This window comes from Chlorocebus sabaeus, chromosome 2 (genome assembly GCF_047675955.1).
Source record: "Chlorocebus sabaeus isolate Y175 chromosome 2, mChlSab1.0.hap1, whole genome shotgun sequence".
NCBI lineage: Eukaryota > Metazoa > Chordata > Mammalia > Primates > Cercopithecidae > Chlorocebus > Chlorocebus sabaeus.
Genome location: NC_132905.1, coordinates 19,377,043 through 19,396,321, shown reverse-complemented (window position 1 = coordinate 19,396,321; position 19,279 = coordinate 19,377,043). Strand labels below are relative to the sequence as shown.

General features: G+C 49.2%; 1 protein-coding gene across 1 annotated transcript in view; it reads right to left on the bottom strand.

The window, feature by feature from the left end:
* The window catches only part of RIMS4 (regulating synaptic membrane exocytosis 4), a 57,317-nt gene that overhangs the window by 5,389 nt on the left and 32,649 nt on the right, over positions 1-19,279 (bottom strand). The window contains exons 2-4 of the mRNA XM_008016390.3: positions 14,005-14,143; positions 767-879; positions 364-465 (exon numbers count right to left, since the gene is read on the bottom strand). Of these exons, the coding sequence (XP_008014581.2) occupies positions 364-465; positions 767-879; positions 14,005-14,143 (354 nt within the window). The remainder of the gene's footprint in view (positions 1-363; positions 466-766; positions 880-14,004; positions 14,144-19,279) is intronic.

Below are 19,279 nucleotides of genomic sequence, written 5' to 3'. Positions count from 1 at the left end.
CCCTCTCCCTGGCTCCTGCGTCCATCTGCGGACCCACCCACTCACCAAGCCTGAGCACCTGCTGCAGGCCAAAAACTGCTAGGCACTGGGGTATAATGATAGGCAGGAAAGATGGCTCCTGCCTTCCAGGAGCTCTTACCACTGGGCACCATGTGTCCAGTGGAGGAGAGGAACAAGGTCAACAGACAATCTCAACTGGCTCCCCAAACAAACCCTAAACTACCAGTTCCACATAAGACATTAGAGTTGGGACCGGGGTCCCCACAGTTGGGCCCAATTTTCTCTCTTCAAGGCCCTCGGAACCCATCAGGATATCCTCCCTGATGTCCACCCCAACCCTGCAGGGGAGGGTAGGCCGCAGACCTGGCAGTGTCTTGGAGCCTGGCTTGGCTGTCAGTCCCCGGGCCTGGATAATGTCCACTTCCAGCTGACCGTTCCGCTCCTGCAAGCCAATCTCCACATCCCCTGCAAGAGGCACCAAGAGATGAGACTGGGAAATGGCTCAGAAGCTCAAGCTGGGACTCAGCTCTTCCCCTCTGCTTAGAGCTGAAACCCCCTTCCCCTGCTCCCAGCCCAGGATAAGACCAGAACCAACTCCCACCAAGTGCCTAGGCTCTGCTGAGGGCTTGAGTGTGCGCCCTGGGCTCTAGGTGGCATGCGCAGAGGACGGATCAACAGGCAGAGGGGAAGGAGGGAGAGATGCTGGGCTTCCGGTGTGACCCCCCACCTCCCCTAGTCCGTTTGAAACCAGCCTTGGGGCACTCACCCATGGGTGTGGTGGCCAGCGTCTGGCGGCCCACAAACTGTGCTGGCCCCATGCTTCCCAGGAAGTCACTGAACTGGGCATCCGATGCCAGGCAAACTCCTCCATAGTTAAGGCTGTGAGAGGAAAAGATGAGACAAAGTACACGTTCCCAGTGGTTGACTGACAACTCTGGACTCAGGCAGTGAACTTCCATGAAATGGATATGCTGAGACTTCCCTCTTGGGATGGAGATAAGGTTTACCCAGTATGTGGCTCATGTGGTTTAGTGCCTTGATACTCAAAATGTGGTTCAGAGACCAACAGCATCAGCATCACCTGGGAACTAATTAGAGACACAGAACTGCAGCCCACTCCACCCCCAGCTGCTGAATCAGAATCTGAATTTTAACGCGAGCCACAGATGATGCCCTTGCACGTGAAAGTGTGAGCTGTACTGCAAGGGGCTCTGGACTCTGAGGGGTGCATTTCTTGCTGCTGCTTGGCCACCTAATATTCACTTCCCCTTCCTCTGGTAACAGGATCTCAAGTTTTCTTTGTGGAGCCCCCTCCCCAAGGCACATGATCACAGTGGGGTGGAGGGAACAGCTCCTGAGACTGGGTCTCCAGCTCAGCCTGGCCAATCAGGACATCCCTTCCCCTTGGCCAGTGATCGGCTCAGAGACAGGCATGTGGCCCAGTTCAACCAACAAGAATCAGGCCTGGAAGCTTTGTTTGAACTATGGGGAGTGAGACGGTCTCCTTCCCACCAGACTTGAGCCTGAGATGCAGAACTGGAGCTTCTGGTGCTATGTGGCTACCATCTGGATCCCGAGAACAAAACCATCAAAATGACAGCATTGTGTGAGCTCCTGGATCAAGCTCTGCCTGAAGCAAGCTACTTCATCTTTTGGTTACGTTAAGTCAATATCAACGCAACAACAAAGATAATTTTATTATTTTGCTTAAGACAGCTTGAGTAAGTTCTCCCCACTCCCTTCACTTCTCTAAGTGTCTCTTTCCCATCTGTGAAATGGGAATAATAATGTTCCCGTCTCTTAGGTCTGTTGTATTAAGTGCGATGAGGCACTAAGTACCATGCCTGATGTGCCCCTGTTATCCTGAGGACCAAAGCACTTGCAACCCATTTTCTCATCTGATCCTCACCACAACCACAGGAGGTGTTTTTTTTGTTTTGTTTTGTTTTTGAGACAGAGTCTCACTCTGTTGCCCAGTCTGGAGTGCAGTGGCACAGTCTTGGCTCACTGCAGCTTCAAACTCCTGGGTTTAAGCGATTCTCATGCCTCAGCCTCCCAAGTAGCTGGGAATATAGATGTGTATCACCACATCCAGCAAATTGTTGTGTTTTTAGTAGAGACAGAGTTTCATCACGTTGGCCAGGCTGGTCTCGAACCCCTGGCCTCACGTGATCCACCCACCTCAACCTCCCAAAGTGCTGGGATTACAGGGGTGAGCCACCACACCTAGCCCAAGAGGTTGGCTTTTGATCTTTATCACCATCATTTAGATAAGAAACACATCTGCCGAGCAAAATGGTGACCCTATTCCCTGGCCAGAGCTGATGCATACAAAGTTAGAGGCTTAACCCAAGTCAGGCCAATCAAAACCTCTCTCTGGGAACTAAAAAACAGAATCCTGGAGACTAAAAGTCACAAGAATGGCCTGCCCTCATGCAAAACCCATAAACTCTACTCACTACCCAGTCCTGGCTGCCCAATTCTTCCCTGAGCCATGTGAGGTCCCCCAGTGTTCTGTTTTTATTTAAGTTATCTGCAGAGTTACTGGCAGAATATTCAGCCTGAGTGCTTTTCCTTTTCCTGATTTTCTAATACCCCTGGGCTGCTTTCCCCATTCAGACAGTAGCCAGGGTGTCCTAGGTTTGCTGCCTCAGAGAAGGAATGACCCAACAGGAGGTAGAGAGCAAGAGACTTGGGCTCCTGACTTTTCAGTTCCAAATCTAAGAAACAGACTTGAAAGAATAGGTAGAAAACTAGGCTATCCTGCCCCGAAACAGACATATCCTCAGCCTGGGAGAGCAGAGGAAGTCAGGCAAGGAGGGAAGATTGCTGAGCTGCTGCAGGATCCTTGAGGAAGGTCTGCAGTCCCCAGCTGGTGAGTGCAGGGGGAGACAGAAAACTCCAGATAGGCTGGGGGGATCTGAAAGCAGAGGAGACTTGCACCCACCCTGCTTATTGGGTGGAGCTAAGAAAAGGGCAGAACACTCTAGAGAAATGGCTGCTTGGGCATCTTGTCAAGTGAGCCCCTGGGAGATCTCTGAGGCCCTCTGTATGTCCCTCCACACCCTAAAGAGGAAAGTATGATCCAGGTGCACTGGACGGAAGGGCAGATTCAGAGTCCTGGTGGTTTGGGCATAGAGAAGTAGCTGAGACCAATGGGAAACAGTGACCAGTGAGCAGACAGTAAGATCATGTTCCAGGAGACAGCAGAATGACAGATGATGACTGAGGAACACATACTCTGTGCCCAGTGTCTGAGCACCACAATAATAGCAGCCCATGCTACTGGACACGAGCCCTCACTGACATCCAGCTGGTACACCAGGTGTTATGGCCAGCGTCCATATGATCCATTCATTCATCCAACAAAAGTTTACTGAGCACATACTATACACTCTATTGTGTCCAGGCACTATTCTGGACACTTGGAACATGTCAGTGAACAGTGATTCCTGCCCTTGAGGTGCTTAGATTCTAGTGACATATTATACACAATTAATATCATAAACATTACAGTATGTTAGAAGGTGGTAAATGATAGAAATCTTAGGAATAAATAAATAGAAAATTCATGTGGGCCGGCGGGTGGGGGTGGGGGGGATGTGGGTTGCAATACGAAATAGTGTGATTAGTAGCTGTGACCTGTGCTTCCGATTAAATACTTTAACTGTTACCCTGGGCCTGTTCTAGAAATTTACATGGCTTCTCTCTACATAAACTTCCCCAGGACACAGGCATAACCTTTGGGAAAATCCTGAACTAAGTGAGTCTAAGTTTTCAGCAAACAGAGGACACAGGGGGACTTGATACACAGATTAGCAACAGTGAACTCCCAGTGCTCACTAAATGCCACAAATGTCAAAGTGCTCTATACTTATTCATTCATTTCAGCCTCACAACAACCCTATGAGGGCAATACTATTACTGGGTCCATTTTATAGATGAGCTGGAGAGTTAAGAAACCTGCCCAAATCACACAGGTACTGCACGGCCCCACCCTACCCCTTGGCACTCACTTCTATACTCTGAGGCTACCTGCTCTCATACCTGCCACTAGGTCTGAGGGCTTATTTTCTGGCTGTGAGAATTCTGAATTTTGCTGGGGGAGAAAATTCAGCCTGTGGCACAGGGCAGGCTGGAAGCACCTGAAGGTTCATGCCCCAGAAGCAGCCCCCACCCAGTGACAAACTGGGAGTCTGCAGTGGGGATAATGCAGGTGAATGTTCACCTAGCCTTCCAAGGCTTCCCAGTGGGCCTGAGCTCCAGCTGCCCTTAGTGGTAGCAGGCTTGATGATGCATCTGTTATTAGCTCCTCTCCCTTCCCATCCCATTCCTTGCAGCTCCCACACTGGGGATTCCTGGGATGGCCTGCCAAATATCCAATTTCCACTTGAATCTTTGAGTCAGGGTCTGCTCTGAAAGAAGCCAAACCAAGACAGAAGCTGAGTGGTATCTGAACCCAGAGAGTCAGGCTTCCAAGTCTATTATCTTAACGATTATGCAACAATAGTTTTTTATAGAGAGGAAGTGTGAAAAATAAAGTCACTTAAGTGTCTGGGGACTGAAATGTGTACCCACTATTCTTGCAAAACCAAAGCCTCAATTAACAGCACAGAGGCCATGGTCTAGACCAGGGGTCCCTAACGTTTTCAGCACCAGGGACCAGTTTTATGGAAGACAATTTTTCCATGGACTGGGGCAGGGAGTGGGGGATGGTTTTGGGATGCAACTGCTCCACCTCAGATCATCAGGCATTAGCTAGATTCTCATAAGAAGCCCGCAACCTAGATCCCTCTCATGCACAGTTCACGGCAGGGTTCACGCTCCTATGAGAATCTAATGCCGTCACTGATCTGACAGGAGGCAGAGCACAGGCGGTAATGCTCGCTCGCCCACCGCTCACCTGCTCTGTGGCCTGGTTCCTAAGAGGCCAGGGACCAGTAACCCTCGGGGGACCTAGGGTTGGGGACCCCTGGCCTCTTTCACAGTGGTGACGTGGCCTTTCCTCCATGCCCCTGGGTCTGTTTTCCACCCTACCCTCCCAGCCATCTAGGGGGTCAGGCTCCATTTTGTAAGGAGTGTCTGGGCTCCAAAAGCCTGAGAAATGGTGGGGGTCTCACAGATTCCAGGCATGGAAGGAGTGCAGCCTCCCAGGCAGAGGGAGGCCCTCTGCAGCCTGAAATTGAAAGTTTCCTCCAACATCATCATTGTCTGCTCCTCAGTTCCTGGTGGGATTGTGAGCAGACAATGGGGAACTGGCAGGCCTGGTAATTAGCGGTAATCGTTTATAATATCTGGGCGGCTGCCTGATTTCCTATCCCAGGGAGCCTTGCTAGCTGCCAAGGAACCCGGCTGACGCCCCAGAAACCCTGAATAGGTTATCACATCCTCCTGGGGGCTGGAGGAAGGTGGAATAAAGTGGTGGCCGGGCCCTACTAGCCAGAAATCCAACCGCATCAGAGACCTGACTCCACCTTGGGGTCTTTCCTGGAGCACGAAAAGAAGGCAGAGGCCACAAAATCAAATCTGCCTCTACTCCTCACTAGCCAACCGCTTGCTGTGTGACCTCTGACAAGTTGTTATTGTCTCTGCATTTCAGTGTTCTTATCTGCAAATGAAATCACACTGCCTCATGGACAGTGTCTGGTCTTTTCGTTGGCCAGTGCCTGTGCTGTCTCAGTTTCAAACGTTCTTCTGCTTACGGCACAGGGGTATAAAAGAGCTTACTGAATTAAGTGCTGCATACGTGCTACAACTTTGACAAGTCCTTGTATGCAACAGGAGCTCAATAAATGTTCACTGCCAAGCCCTACAGCAGGACTCACACTGGGAAAATAAAGGATGGGGTGAAGACTGGATTTGGTGTAACATAGACCCTGGATTCCAGTATTATACAACCTGTGGGAAGTGTCTTAACCTCTCTGAGCTGCAGTTTCCTCATGTGGAAAATGGGAATAAATAGTAATCACCTTGCTGAGTTGTTGGGGAGGGTGAGAGAGCTAGTGCAGGCAAGGTGCTTAGCACAGAGGACCTGCTGAGTGAATCAAAGGGTGAGGTACCGTGGCCTGCTGGGCCTGCTGCCTGGCCTGGGAGAGCCTCCTTGCTACATTCATGGCATTTCAGATTCTAGACCTGTTAGTAAGTGCAGCATCTGGATGCCTGAGAACAAGCCCAAGCCATTTTGGGGAGGACTGCAGCAGCGGGTCCCTTCCAGGGACGTGTGCCACTTGGACAGGCGCAAAGCCCTGAAACAGGATTACAACCCGTGTTCTGCTGGCCTTTTATTTTGTGTTAATGGTGAAATGAGATTTCCTGCATTTCAAATCCTATTACTCTTGTTTGCAGAGCTGAAACCCACTGGTCTTTTATTATTAACCTCTGAGCTTGGTTTGACCCCTGGATTTTCTGTGTTCTTGATGGTGAAAGAAGTAACTGGGTCACACAGGGGTTTCACTCCATTCTCTTTTCCAGATGGATCACTCGTTTCAACAGCATCAGAAATTAAAAGGTTGCACAGCCCTTATGGTGATTATGGGTTATGTGGTTCTCAAAGGTTTAGGAATTTATGGGTTCCCTGTCCATCCATTCACTACATGCCCACCCATCCATCCATCCATCCATGTATCCATCCATCCATCCATTTATCCATCCATTTATCCATCCATCCATCCATCCATCCATCCATCATCCATCCATCCATCCATCTATCCATCCATGCATCCATCCATCCATCCATCCATCCATCCATCCATCCATCCATTTATCCATCCATCCATCCATCCATCCCTCCATTTATCCATCCCTCCATCCATCCATCCATCCATCCATCCATCCATCCATCCATCCATCTGTCCATCCATTTATCCATCCATCCATCCCTCTATCCCTCCATTTATCCATTCATCCATCCATCCATTTATCCATCCATCCATCCATCCATCCATCCATCCATCCATCCATCCTCCCACAAACTTGCCAAACCTACAATACAGTCAATTCTGCTGTAACATGAAATATACATTTCTAAAAATTACTGTGCAATGCAAAAATCCTGCTATAAAAATCACAGAGCTTATGGGAAAATGGGGTCAGTGTCACATCAAAAAAAGAAAAAGGCAGGAATGCTGTAAAAATGACAGCATGGTTTTATATATGTTAAATGCTTTAGAAATGCATAAATACTACAATAAAAATGGCACGTGACCTTGAAAACAACCTGCAGTTTGCTTGTGGAAGGGGGTGTCAGAAGAGGTGCAGCCTGTGAGTGATTTTGAGGTAGTGAGGGAAAAACTGAAGTCAATGGAAAGTTGTACCACCAGGTGTGGACGGGTGTGGCTTATAATAGTAAACTGAGGGTGCGGTGGATGTCTGAGCCACATGCGTTTTGTGTATTCTTATGTGGGTGCAGTTTTCTTCATTCACCCAGTGTTCCTCGTGGATGAAATTGCACCTGAACAAATGCAAAATTTATGTTATGCTCAAATTGTTCCCTAATACTTGAATCATGTTGGAACAAATTCTCGTTTTCAAAACAAGCACTGTAGCAGAATTGCCCTGTGCCAGGATATACCATATCACACAGTGCTGACTCCAACTTCTCAAGAATTCAAGATATTTCCAAACCTGACCATCTCTATGAGACAGTGTGTGGTTCGTGGGTGCAAAGCCAAGGATTTTTTTGTCAAAAACTTGTCATGAGTCAAGCACTGATAGTACTATTTATCAATGTTGATCCATTTAATCCTCTTAACAACTCTATAAAAGCTAGGTACTTGTAATTCATACCCATTTTACAAAAAGGGAAACTGAGGCACAGAATTGTTAAGTAACTGAACCAGAATCACTCTGCTAGGAGTGGAAGACCTAGGACCTAAACCTGGGGTGTCTGGCTCTAGAATTCACCCTCTTAAGCACTACATTATACTGTCTCTATTTGTCTTGAGGGGACCTCAGCCTTGCCCAGAGCAGAGCACAGGGATTTGCAGGCCAAGCTATGGGGTCAGGCAGGCCTGGAACTGAATCCTGACTCCACCACTCACTAGTCGTGGAGGCACATTCTTCACTTCTCAGAGCCTTGGTTTCCTTCCCAGTAAAACAGGAATAAAGAACAATAGGATAATCCCAGTGCTATTGTAAGTATTAAATGAGATAAACGCCTTAGAACAGAGTCTGGCACAGTCAAGTGCTCAAGAAATACTAGCATTTATAAAACAAAACAAAACAAATCCCTGTCTCCTACCCACAGCTGCATCCAGTTCTGCTTTGTCCTTTGGGCATGCGGATGCTGTTAAACAGTAGAGGTGGGGAAGAAAAGAGGTTCTGACCACCCACCCAGACTCCTGAGCCTTTGGTGATCAGGAAACAGCCTTGACAGGACCATGACCCTGAGCCTGGGTGCAGTGGCCCTGCCATCAGCTCATACTCTGCTTCCCTGGGCTGTGGACACAGTGACCCAGACACTCAGAGACCCAGATGCTGATGACCCAGACATCTCAGGACAACAAAGAGCAGAAGGAAGAAGCAGGTGGGCGCTGGGAGCCAGCCTGGAGTGCTTTTGGGTCAACAGAGAGGATGCCAAGGCCCTGGATTCTGTGTGCTGAAGGGGTGGGAAGGAGTGGAATGTATGCATGCTTCTGCTCACACACACCCACCCATTGTTCATCCGAATGTGCAGAGCACCGACTGGGCCAGCTAGACAGGCACTGAACTCAGTGTCTAGTGGGACAGACAGACACACACATGTGACAATTAAGATAGAGAGTGGAGGGCACTGTGGTGGGGGAGGGACAGGGGACTGTGAGGGCTGCTGATACAGCCAGAAGAATGGTAGGCCCTACCTGTTCCATTCCACTTCTGCCCACGCCCAGGACAGACATTGCTAATCAACCTCAGCTCTCCTGCCAAGCCTGGACTTGGCTCCAGAATCCTTCTCAACACAGCACTCCAGGGAACCACTATCAATTACTGGTGTTGGCACATGAGATACAGTCTTTGTGCCAGTTCTCAGCTGAGGTCTGGAGAAGGAATGAGTCAGAGGGTGAAGAGGGAGCAGGGGTAGAGAAGGAAGTGCCAGGTAGAGAGCGCAATGGATGCAAAGACCTGGAGGTGAGAAAAGTGAAGGGTAAAGGTTCAGGGTGGTGGAGTCCCCACATGGTTGGGGACTGAGAGAGGCTGGGAAAGGTCAGAAGAATAAGTACTGGGTGACAAACTGTGATGTCCCAAAAAGGAGACCTGCAGGTGTCCAGGCAAGAGCGATGTATGGCCTTGACCAGGAGATGGAGATGGGGAGGAAGGGATGGATTCAAGAGATCATTAAGAGTAAAATGGCACAGCATGATTATGGATTGGGAATGGATTACGGATTGGAGAGAGAGAGAGCTGGCTGCAAGAACCCCAGATTTCTGGTTTGGGCAGCTGGTCAGATGGTAGCCCTATGCACCCACACAGTGTAGCAGGCTCTGCTGGGCCATGCCCCCACCCCTTATTATGTCAGTGCTTGCTGACTTCTAACCACCAGCATCTGCATGCCTTTGCCCAGGCTTCTCTGGCCCCTGAAGAGCTTCTCTAGCCTCTAGAGCCTATTTTACCACAGTAAGAGCCAGAGAGTTAACAGGGAGCAGCTGCTGCTCAGTAACTGGTTAAGAGCTAGAATGTAAATACCTCAACTCCCTCGCCTCCTGAGGAGATAGCTCCCAGGTGCATGTTCCACATGGGTCCCCAGAGTTCCCCATCAGGATTGGCTCTGGTTGCCCCCTGGGAAAGCTGGCTTCTTATGCTTTATTGGGTGCAACACCTCTCTCCCACATGCTCCTCTGCTCTTATTTTCTAGAATCACCTCCGAGGTGAATCACTTGCACTCGAACCCATGTCTCAGGTCTGGTTCTGGGAAAACCCAAACTAGAACACACAGTCAACAGTGAGTATCTCAGGATTAGGGCAGGTGGGGAGTATGGTATGTCTGGAAGGTTTTGTTCTCATGGCCCCATCTCAGGGGGCTTGAGCTCCAGCTCCTGCCCTTTTCCTAGGTGTGATGGGCCTGGCCTGGTGGCATGGTTGGTTGACTCTCCATCCTTAACCCACAAAGCTCCAATTTTTGATCAGGCAGAAACAGGCTCAAAGAAAGAAAGCCCTTCCTCAGCCCCAGGGGATCAACCACGGCTGGCCCAACATAAGGCCCATGGTGTGGAAAGAGAGAGGGGTTCTGGGTCCTTGATGGCATCCTTGAGCTACCAAACCATCCTGGAAGCCTCTACTTCCAGAAACCTTGATAAATGCAACCATTAAATGAGAAAAAGAGTTGAGTGTAAACGTTAAGGGCAGATACCCAATGCTCGGATTTGAATCCTGGCTCAGCCACTGACTGGCTGTGTGAACTTGGGCAACTTATTTACCCTCTCTGAGTTTCCATTTCCTCATCTGTAAAATGGGAATATTAACAGTCCCATTGTCAGGTTGTTGTGAGAATTAAATGAGTCAATATAAGTAAAAGCACAGCACAGTATCTGCACATAGCAAGTGTTCTCTGCAAGAGTTAGCTATGGCCATTATTACCATTAAGCCAGGGCTTCTCTACCTTAATGTGCATACAAACCACCTGGGGGTCTCATTAAAATGCAGATTCGGATTCAGTGGATCTGGGGTAGATCCTGAGATTCTGCATATTTAACAAGCTCCCATGCCAGTGTTGCTGGGCTGTGGACCACACTTTGAATAGCAAGGGCTGAAGCCATTGTCCATTGGTATTACATAACCCGGGACTCAAGGCATCCTCACTGGCAGAGCGGCCCAACCCATAAGGCACCCCTTCCCCATCCCTGACACCTGGGAACATAGCATTTCCCAAGTTTTCTATACCTGTCCTTTGCAGCTCTCCTCACACTGCTAGTTGCTTAGTCAGTGCCCAAGAATGGAAGCTCATGGAGGACAGGGTGTCTGAGGTGCCCGACCCAACTGCCTGGCACATTCTAAGTGCCCAATCACATCTGCTGAAATGAAAATCCATGTGGGAGCACTCCTGTGCCCGCCTGCAGGAATACATATGCCTGGTGATCCAGCGCAGTCAGACAGACCCAGCGGTGCCAGGGGCTGCAGCCTTGCAGGGGCTGCTCAAGTGAGCCTGGCTCCCTGTAAGCCTCAGCTGGGCTGGCAGAAGTCCAAGGGGTGGGGAGAGGGGAGAACAATCCCTTCCTGTTTCAGAGCCTGGCATTTGGGCCCAACCAGTGCCCCAAATGCCTGCAGAACAAGGAGGCTGACCACAGCTCAATGTCCCCACCCATTCCTTCTGTGTCCCTACCTTGCCCAGGTGTTGGGCAGGTGGCAGTGCTGGGCCTGGCTGGGATCCACCAACACTCAGCCCCTCTCAGGAGGCCCGAGACTGTCCCCTGCTGCTGGACCCGTCACCCTCCAACCCACCTGATACCTCCTCAGTTGGGCTCAGAACACCCACCTCAACCCTTTTAGTAATCGTAATCATCACAGTCAACACTTACTCAGTGCTTACTCTGTGCTAAGCACTTTATAGACGCAATTGTATTTGGGGAGGCTCACTATATCTGTTACAATGCAACTGACCAAAACAGCAAAAGAGCCAACAAACAATGGCTTAATTCACAACCAACAATAATCGATAACAATTACAGTGCCGGTCACTGTGCTAAGTTCTTTTACATGTATTAACATATTGAACCCTCACAACTCTATGAGTGTCTGCACTGTTACTGTTCCCTTTCTGTAGATGAAGAAACTAGGCTCAGAGAGGTGAAGTAACTTCCCCCAAAGCCACACAGCTACTAAGAAGCTGAAATGAACCACACACCAGGGCAGTCTCATTCTTGAGTCCTGGCTTTGAACCTGTCTGTCAAGTAATTAGACTCTATGGTCCCTTAAAGCCCATTACAGCAAACAGTAACAAGAGCCATGTTCCAAACACCTGTCACCTGCAGGCATCACCTCGTTTCTTCCTCACAGCACACTCTGATAATGCTCCCCTTGGTCATGTGGCCTTTCTGAGCCTTCACCTCCTCTTCTATAAAATGGAAATGCAGGTCTGACTTCTCTGCTGCTGCTCACTGCAGCACGCTGCCCTTCCCATAATCTAGGCCTCCAGACCTGCCTGGGAGGCTGACAGATGTTTACTGGCCTCCTCAAACATTAGGGAGGCAAACTGATGTGCCCAAGCCCACCCAGGGACATGAGTGGCAGAGCCAGGATTAGAACCTGAGCTTCCTGACTCCCTGCGACTCACACCTGTCAGCAGGGCCCCACTGCTCCCCAGATGCTGAGAATATCTTCCTCCAAGTTCTGCTGCCTTGCCATGTTTCTCAGGTTAAAGAAAACACTGGCTCCCTTCCTCCTCCTCCTCCTCTCCCTTCCGCTGTCCTCCTCCTGTTCTCACCCACGGGAAAGTCTCGCTAGGAGGTGGGTGGAACAGCAGCATCTGCTAAGGCAAGGCCATTCACGAGGCTGGAGATGCCCAGTTTAGGAGGGGCTGGGGGTGGGTGGGGAAGGCTTTTAGCCAGCAGGAGCCCCCAGCTGAGGGGCAGGGCCAGAATGATGGGAAGCAAAAGGTGGAGGCCGAGCCCCAGCCCCACCTCTCAGTGGCCGTGTGTCTGTCCTTGCACTAGTCACTTAGCTGGTACTGTTCAAAAGAATTTTCTATGTATGATGATGGAAATGTTCTATTTTCTACACCACCCAATATGGTTGTCACTAGCCACAAGTTGCTAGCGAGCACTTGAAATATGGCTAGCGCAATAGAAGAACAGAAAGTTTCATCTTATTTAATTAGCCACATGCGTCTAGTGGCTACTTTTCTGGACAGTTGTGGCATTTAATTTTTCTAGGCCTCAGTCTTCCCATGTGCACAAGAATCATGATATCCCACCCCACTTCCCTGACTTTAGAGGAAAGCTAGGACCATGAAGCGACGCAGTGCTGGGAAATAACCGCTGGCTGGGAGTCAAGACTCCTGGGTTCCAGACCTGGTAACATGCTTCGTGATGCAGAGTGAGCTCCTTAACCTCTCTGAGTGCCCTGGTCATCTATATGATAAGGAAGTTGCTTTGGATCAAAGTTTCTTTGATCTAGGGATCCACAGATGGTTTTAGGGGACTCTGATAACCCCTGTAGTTATGAGAAAAGCATGTTTGCAGGACTGTGTGTGGGAGAATGAGTGTGTACATGCACTGGGGGCTGTGTGTATTGGGGGAAACTGGGCCCAGTGCTTTCCTGAAATTCTTAAAGGGTTCTGTGAAAATGAGAAACCCTGAGTCCAGGTGAGTTCCTCTAGGATAAAAGCTTTTTAACAGTGGAGTTCTCAGGCCACATTCCCAGAGACTAATTCAGCAGCTCGGACGTGGGGCCCCGCGAGCTGCATTGGTAACGTGTTCTCATGATTCTGACGTGAAGCCCACGGAGGGAAACCTGGCAAGGACCTAGCCGCACTACTGTCTAGTGAGCTGATGCTCAAGAAACGCTTTTATAAAGCAGTAGTATATATTTTTCAAAACCAACAGGATTTAGGAAACTAAAAAAGTAAAGAGGAAATAATGATGATAATAAAACCCCTCTCTACCCCCTCCTTTATTTCTTAAGCAGCACTAATATACAGCACTTAGTGCCAAACACTGCCTTATGCTGTGTATAAATATTACCCCTGCATTACATGGATTATAAACGTCTAATCCTCATGACACCCCTATGAAGCTGATGCTGTTAATCCCATTTTACAGATGAGGAAAGTCTGGCACAGAGACCTTGCCCAAGGTCACACAGCAGGAAAGGGGTGGAGCCAGGATTCAAATCCAAGCAGTGGGGCTCACTCTCCCTCGGGACTTTGCTGTTACACTGTCTCCCTTCTGAAGATGGGGGATGAACCTGGAGCCCTGAGCTAGCGCCTCCACAGCCTGGAGCTGCCCCAGGGCTCCCAGAGGGGTTGCTCAGTCCCTCCCGTGCCCCACCACAAAAGAATACAAGAGCCAGGAGGGCTGGTGGCCCCACACTTACTTGCCCTCCGAGCCATAGCTGTTCATGCTGTCCTCAATGGACTCGTGGCTGGCCTGGCGCAGCGTCCGGCTGGGCATCTCCACTGCCAGGCCCGTCTCCGTGCTCCTCTGGATGGCCCCCTTCAGCCTCCGGCTGTCTCCTGGGCAAAGCGGCCAAGAGAGATGGGGAGAGAGACACAGGTGGGAGGGCGACAGAAAGAAGAGGCATCTGGTTAGCAGTGTTTCAGCAGTTGGGGGCTATCCAGCTTCAGCTTCCATCCCCAGTCCATCAACCTCCATGGATCCCTGGCCTCACCAGTAACCACCCCACCAACAAACAGTATTGCATGAGTTTTGTTAAATGATGGATTCATTTACATGTGCTTTTTCTCCCCCTTGAATTAATTTCTCCCCTGAAACCTCCAAATCATTTCTCTTCCTCCTCTTCAGCTACTATTTATTGAGCACCTACTACGTGTCCTACTGTGTCAAGTTCTTGGCATGGATTTTGACCAGGGTTTCTTAACCTCAGCACACTGGCTCTGTGGATGGCATATTGCTTTGCAGTAGGTGCTGCCCTGTGCATCACAGAATGTCTAACGGTATCCCTGGCCTTTGCCCACTGGATACTAGTACCACCCCCACCCCACCCCGCTGCAGTCCAGTTGCAGCAACCAAAAATATCTCCAGATATTGCCAAATAGTCCCTAGGCCACAAAAATCACCCTTGACTGAGGACTACTCACTCTGAAACCAGATGGCATGGGTTCAAATCCTGGATATCTATCTCAGTGGCTGGGAGACGTTAGGCAAATTACTCAGCCTCTCTGTGCCTCTATTTGCACAACTGTCAAGTGGGAGAATAACAGGCTTTTATGAGGCTAAATGGCCCCCATCAGCAGCCCACTCCTTCCATTCTGTGGTCAAACATCATCTCATCTGAGATCTTTCTTGACCACTCCTGGCCCCTCCAAAACAGCAGCCTTCTCCCACCCGCTGCCCCTCTCTGGCCTGACTCCTGCTTTGGTTTTGCTGACGTTTACCACCCAAATGCATTAAACAATATTGGTGTTTTGGCCGCTTCCTCTGTGAAGACCATAATCTCCATGAGGACAGGGAACTTTGTTCACTCTTGAAGCCTCAGCACCAAGAACAGGGTCTAGACCATTGTAGAGCTCAACTAATAACTGTGGGATGAACCAATGTCTGCCTTGAGAGCAGCCTTAATCCTCACAACCAACCATAAGGTGGATGCTGCCGTTCACCCCCATCCAGTGCCCAAAACCGGAGGTACAGAGAGGTCAGGACTTGTCCACGCCTGTAGAGCTAGTAAGGCGGGGAGCCAGGACACAGCCCCGGGAGGGTCTCTGCTCCCTGCTCCATGGCCTAGTGATTCAAGGGACTGTGGGCTTGTTAGAGGTGGGGTAGATCATTAGTGGGATATTTTTCATGGTCCCACAGAGTCCAGATGTGGGCTTATACCCAAGGGGATCCTTCAGTGCTTGCTGATTGGCCCACTGGGGAAAAGCAGCCCCAATCACACCCAGTCATCCTGCTCCTACCAGAGGACAGGAGAGCTGGGCCTGCATACCAGGAGCAGGGCAAGGCCAGGACACCTCTCGCCGGCCTTCTCCTGGCCTCCCTCCTCCTCCCAGCTCCAGGATGGTCTCTCCTTCCTCCCTGACTCTAAAAATCACACGCACATGTACACACACACATGCATGCGTAGATACAAACACTCTGTGTTTCTCAGAACGTGTAGCCTCATATTTCTGTCTCCCACACGTGTCTGTGTTATTGAGACACACAGACACCCACATTCAGAAAAACACACAGCAACACACACACACACGCAGGAAGATGCATGCAAAGACAGTGTGTTAACGCAGGTCTGAGTGTGTTCCCAAGGGTCTCCACATGCCTGTCACTCTATGTGTTTGAGGCTAAGTGGGTAGGTATATACACATCCTCCCTGGGTGTTTCTGAACACGTGGGAGAGCGTGTGTGCCCTTATATCGGTGTTTCTACTCCATTCCATCATCTGTTCTTTCCCTAGCTTGCATCTGCAGCCTCCCTCCATCCTCCATCTCCACTGTTTCTGTATTTTTCTGTGTATAGCAGGTACAGTGACACAGAGAAAGACAGAACCACTCACATGCACATTCAGAAACACAGACTCAGACAGAGACATCCCTGTGCACACACACACACACACACGGAGCACTGTACATATGTCCCTGTCAGATGTGCAGGAACAAACACCCCCCAGCCCCACACTAGGGATACAGACCCACGACTGGGCCCCCTGCAGGCAGGCAGCACACACCTGCCCCGGCTCCCTCCCTCTGCTGAGCCCTGTGTGGGCCCCCCCACCCTGGTTCCATCTCCACCTACCTGGGTCTGACACATTTCTCCCGGAAGAGGGAGGAAAAGAGCATGACAAACAACTCAGTCCCCCAGAGCTGTGCCTTGCATCTGTGTGGCACCCTACAGCCCTGAAAGCAGTTCCCAACTAGGCCCCTAGGATCGGCCTCACAGCAGCCCTGGCTCCCCACACAGGTGAGCATGGTTGTGCAGTCAGAAGGCCCAGGTATGCAGACCTGGGGCAAGTTGGACGGCATCTTCCCCACGGAGCTGTTACATGACAGACGTTTCCCACAGTGCCGTGCACAAAGTAGGCGCCAAACATAAAAAGCCCAACCACTGCAGAGGAAGAAAGACCTTCCAATGTCCCCACACCTGCCCTTGCCAACTGTCTTGCTGATGCCCTTGTAAATGCATTTTTCCCTTGACACACCACCTTCCCCAAACTGGAGACCATGACTGGACCCAACCACAGCAATGTCCACTGTCCAACCTCTGCCACCTACCCCTTCTGTGGGCCCTCTCTTGCTAACTGGGCCATGGTCCCCAAAGTGACTGTTCCAATGCTTTTCCAACTACTCCCATCAAGATCCATCCATCTCAGGTGGCTGAGATGTGTTCCCTTTGTTCTACTCTTCCTCACTTCCAAATGTCACTGTGATCGTTAATAGTGAGTGTTAACTTGATCGGGTTGAAGGATACAAAGTATCACTCCTGGGTGGGTCTGTGAAGATGGTGCCAAATGAGATTAACATTTGAGTCAGTGGACTGGGAAAGGCAGACCTGCCCTCAGTCTGGGTGGGCATCATCTAATCAGCTGCCAGCATGGCCAGAATAAAAGCAGGCAGAACGTGGATGTCGTCTCAGGGTCAGGTTTGGGGACACCTGACCTTAGATAGCCTGGCACCCTAAGCCAGTCAAAGTTCAAAAATCTTCACACAGGTGGGCTCCCGCATCATTACTGTACTTGTGCCCTTTTACACCCAACCAGAACATTGGGAAGGAAATTTATTTCTCTTTTGTATGCTTCTATGTCATTTGAATTTTTATAATTAATGTATTAATTCTATAATGCAAATGAAGGTAAATACAAACAAATTCATAAATAAATCACAGTTTCAATCATGCCACCATCTTATTTAAAACCTTAGCCATGCACGGTGGCTCATGCCTGTAATCCCAGCACTTTGGGAGACCCAGGCAGGTGGATCACTTGAGCCCAGGAGTTTCAGACCAGTCTGGACAACATAGTGAAACTCCACCTCTACAAAAAAAAACACACACACACACACACACACAAATTAGCCAGGCATGGTGATGGGCACCTGTAGCAGAGGTAGGAGGATTGCTTGAGCTTGGGAGGTTGAGGCTGGTTGCACTCCAGCCTAGGCGACAGAGTGAAATCCTATCTCAAAAAAAAACACAAAAAACCAAAAACCAAAACCAAAACAAATACCTTAGAATGTTTCTTCACTGCCTGCTGAATTAGGTTCAGTTTTTGCATCCAGGCACCCAAGACTCTCCATTTTCTGACTCCCTCCCCACCAGCTACTGGTCTCTCTCCCAGTCTCTATATCCTAGCCCAGCCAGACACCTCAGTGCTCCATCCTGAGAAATACTGTACATCCTCAATAACTTCCCCATCCTGGTTCTCACTCCTTTCCTTTCCTCCCTTCCTCATCTTCCTATCAAATTTCTAACCATCCTCCATAGTTTAGCCTTAAATAACACCTATAATTTGTCAGGCACTCTGTACTTCAGTTTCTTCATCATATAATACGGATAAAAGCACCAGAATCCCAGAGCTATGTGAGCACTAAATGTTAACAAGCAAGCAATGTAAAAATGTAATAACATTTAACCTAACATTTAACCTTCAGGATGGCCTAGGTAGGCTGGGACACACGGTCAGTCCTCAACAAAGTTGACTATTATTAATATGGTTATTACCATTTTGCTAGATGCCATGCCAAGTGTTTTACAAAGGTATCATCCCACTTAATTCTCACAATAAACCATGAGATAGCTGCTGTCCCCCTCTACAGAGAAAGAAAATGAGGATCGAGAAGGTTAAGTAAGTTTCCCAAGGACATGCACGAGTACTAATGGTGGAGCTGGACTTCAACCCCAGGCTATTGTGGCTCCAAAGCCATGTTTTAAATGCACCCTAAAGTAAACTCATCAAGCTCCACACCAGAACTCTAACGCCATGTCTTCCACAAAGACGTCTCTCATCAGACTCCTCAGGTCCTAGGGGCATTTTAGTCTTCACTTCTCTTGGGGTAACTATTCCACGGCACCTTGAAACACAGTTCTCATCCACCTAGTCGATGTCTGTGTTTATAGCATGAGCTCATTCGTCATTTACTTCCATTCAGCACCGGGGATAGCGCCCACACTGCCCATCCCCACTGAAAGTGTGTTAAATTGAATTGGCTTTAGGATGTGTCCCCAAGAAAAATGTAAATTCTCTCTGGTAAAGAAAACAAGTAGATCTCACTCTGCTGTTTATACTTTAATATGAATGTGTCTAATGTACGTTCTCCCAAAAGTAAGTATTCATAAGGAACAGGATAATAAAACGATGATAAATTATGAAAACAGATTTTATTGTTTTTAGCATTTCCCCTGTACCGTGTACAAATTATATATACATATATAATTTAACCCCACCATAACTCTGAAAGACAAGTATTATTATCCTAATTCTACAACAAGGAAACAGGCTCAGAGCAGTTCAGCAACTTGTCCAAGGTTACACCAGGTAAGACAGAGCTAGGCTTGAAACCAGGTCTGTGTGAAAACAGCTCATCATATACTCTTAACCATGAGACCTCAGGGATGTGGTGGGGGAAGGGAGAAGGAGAGAACTCAACCATTCCCCACTCTGACATTTTATTGAAGATGGACATTATCAGCTTTGACTTCCAGAT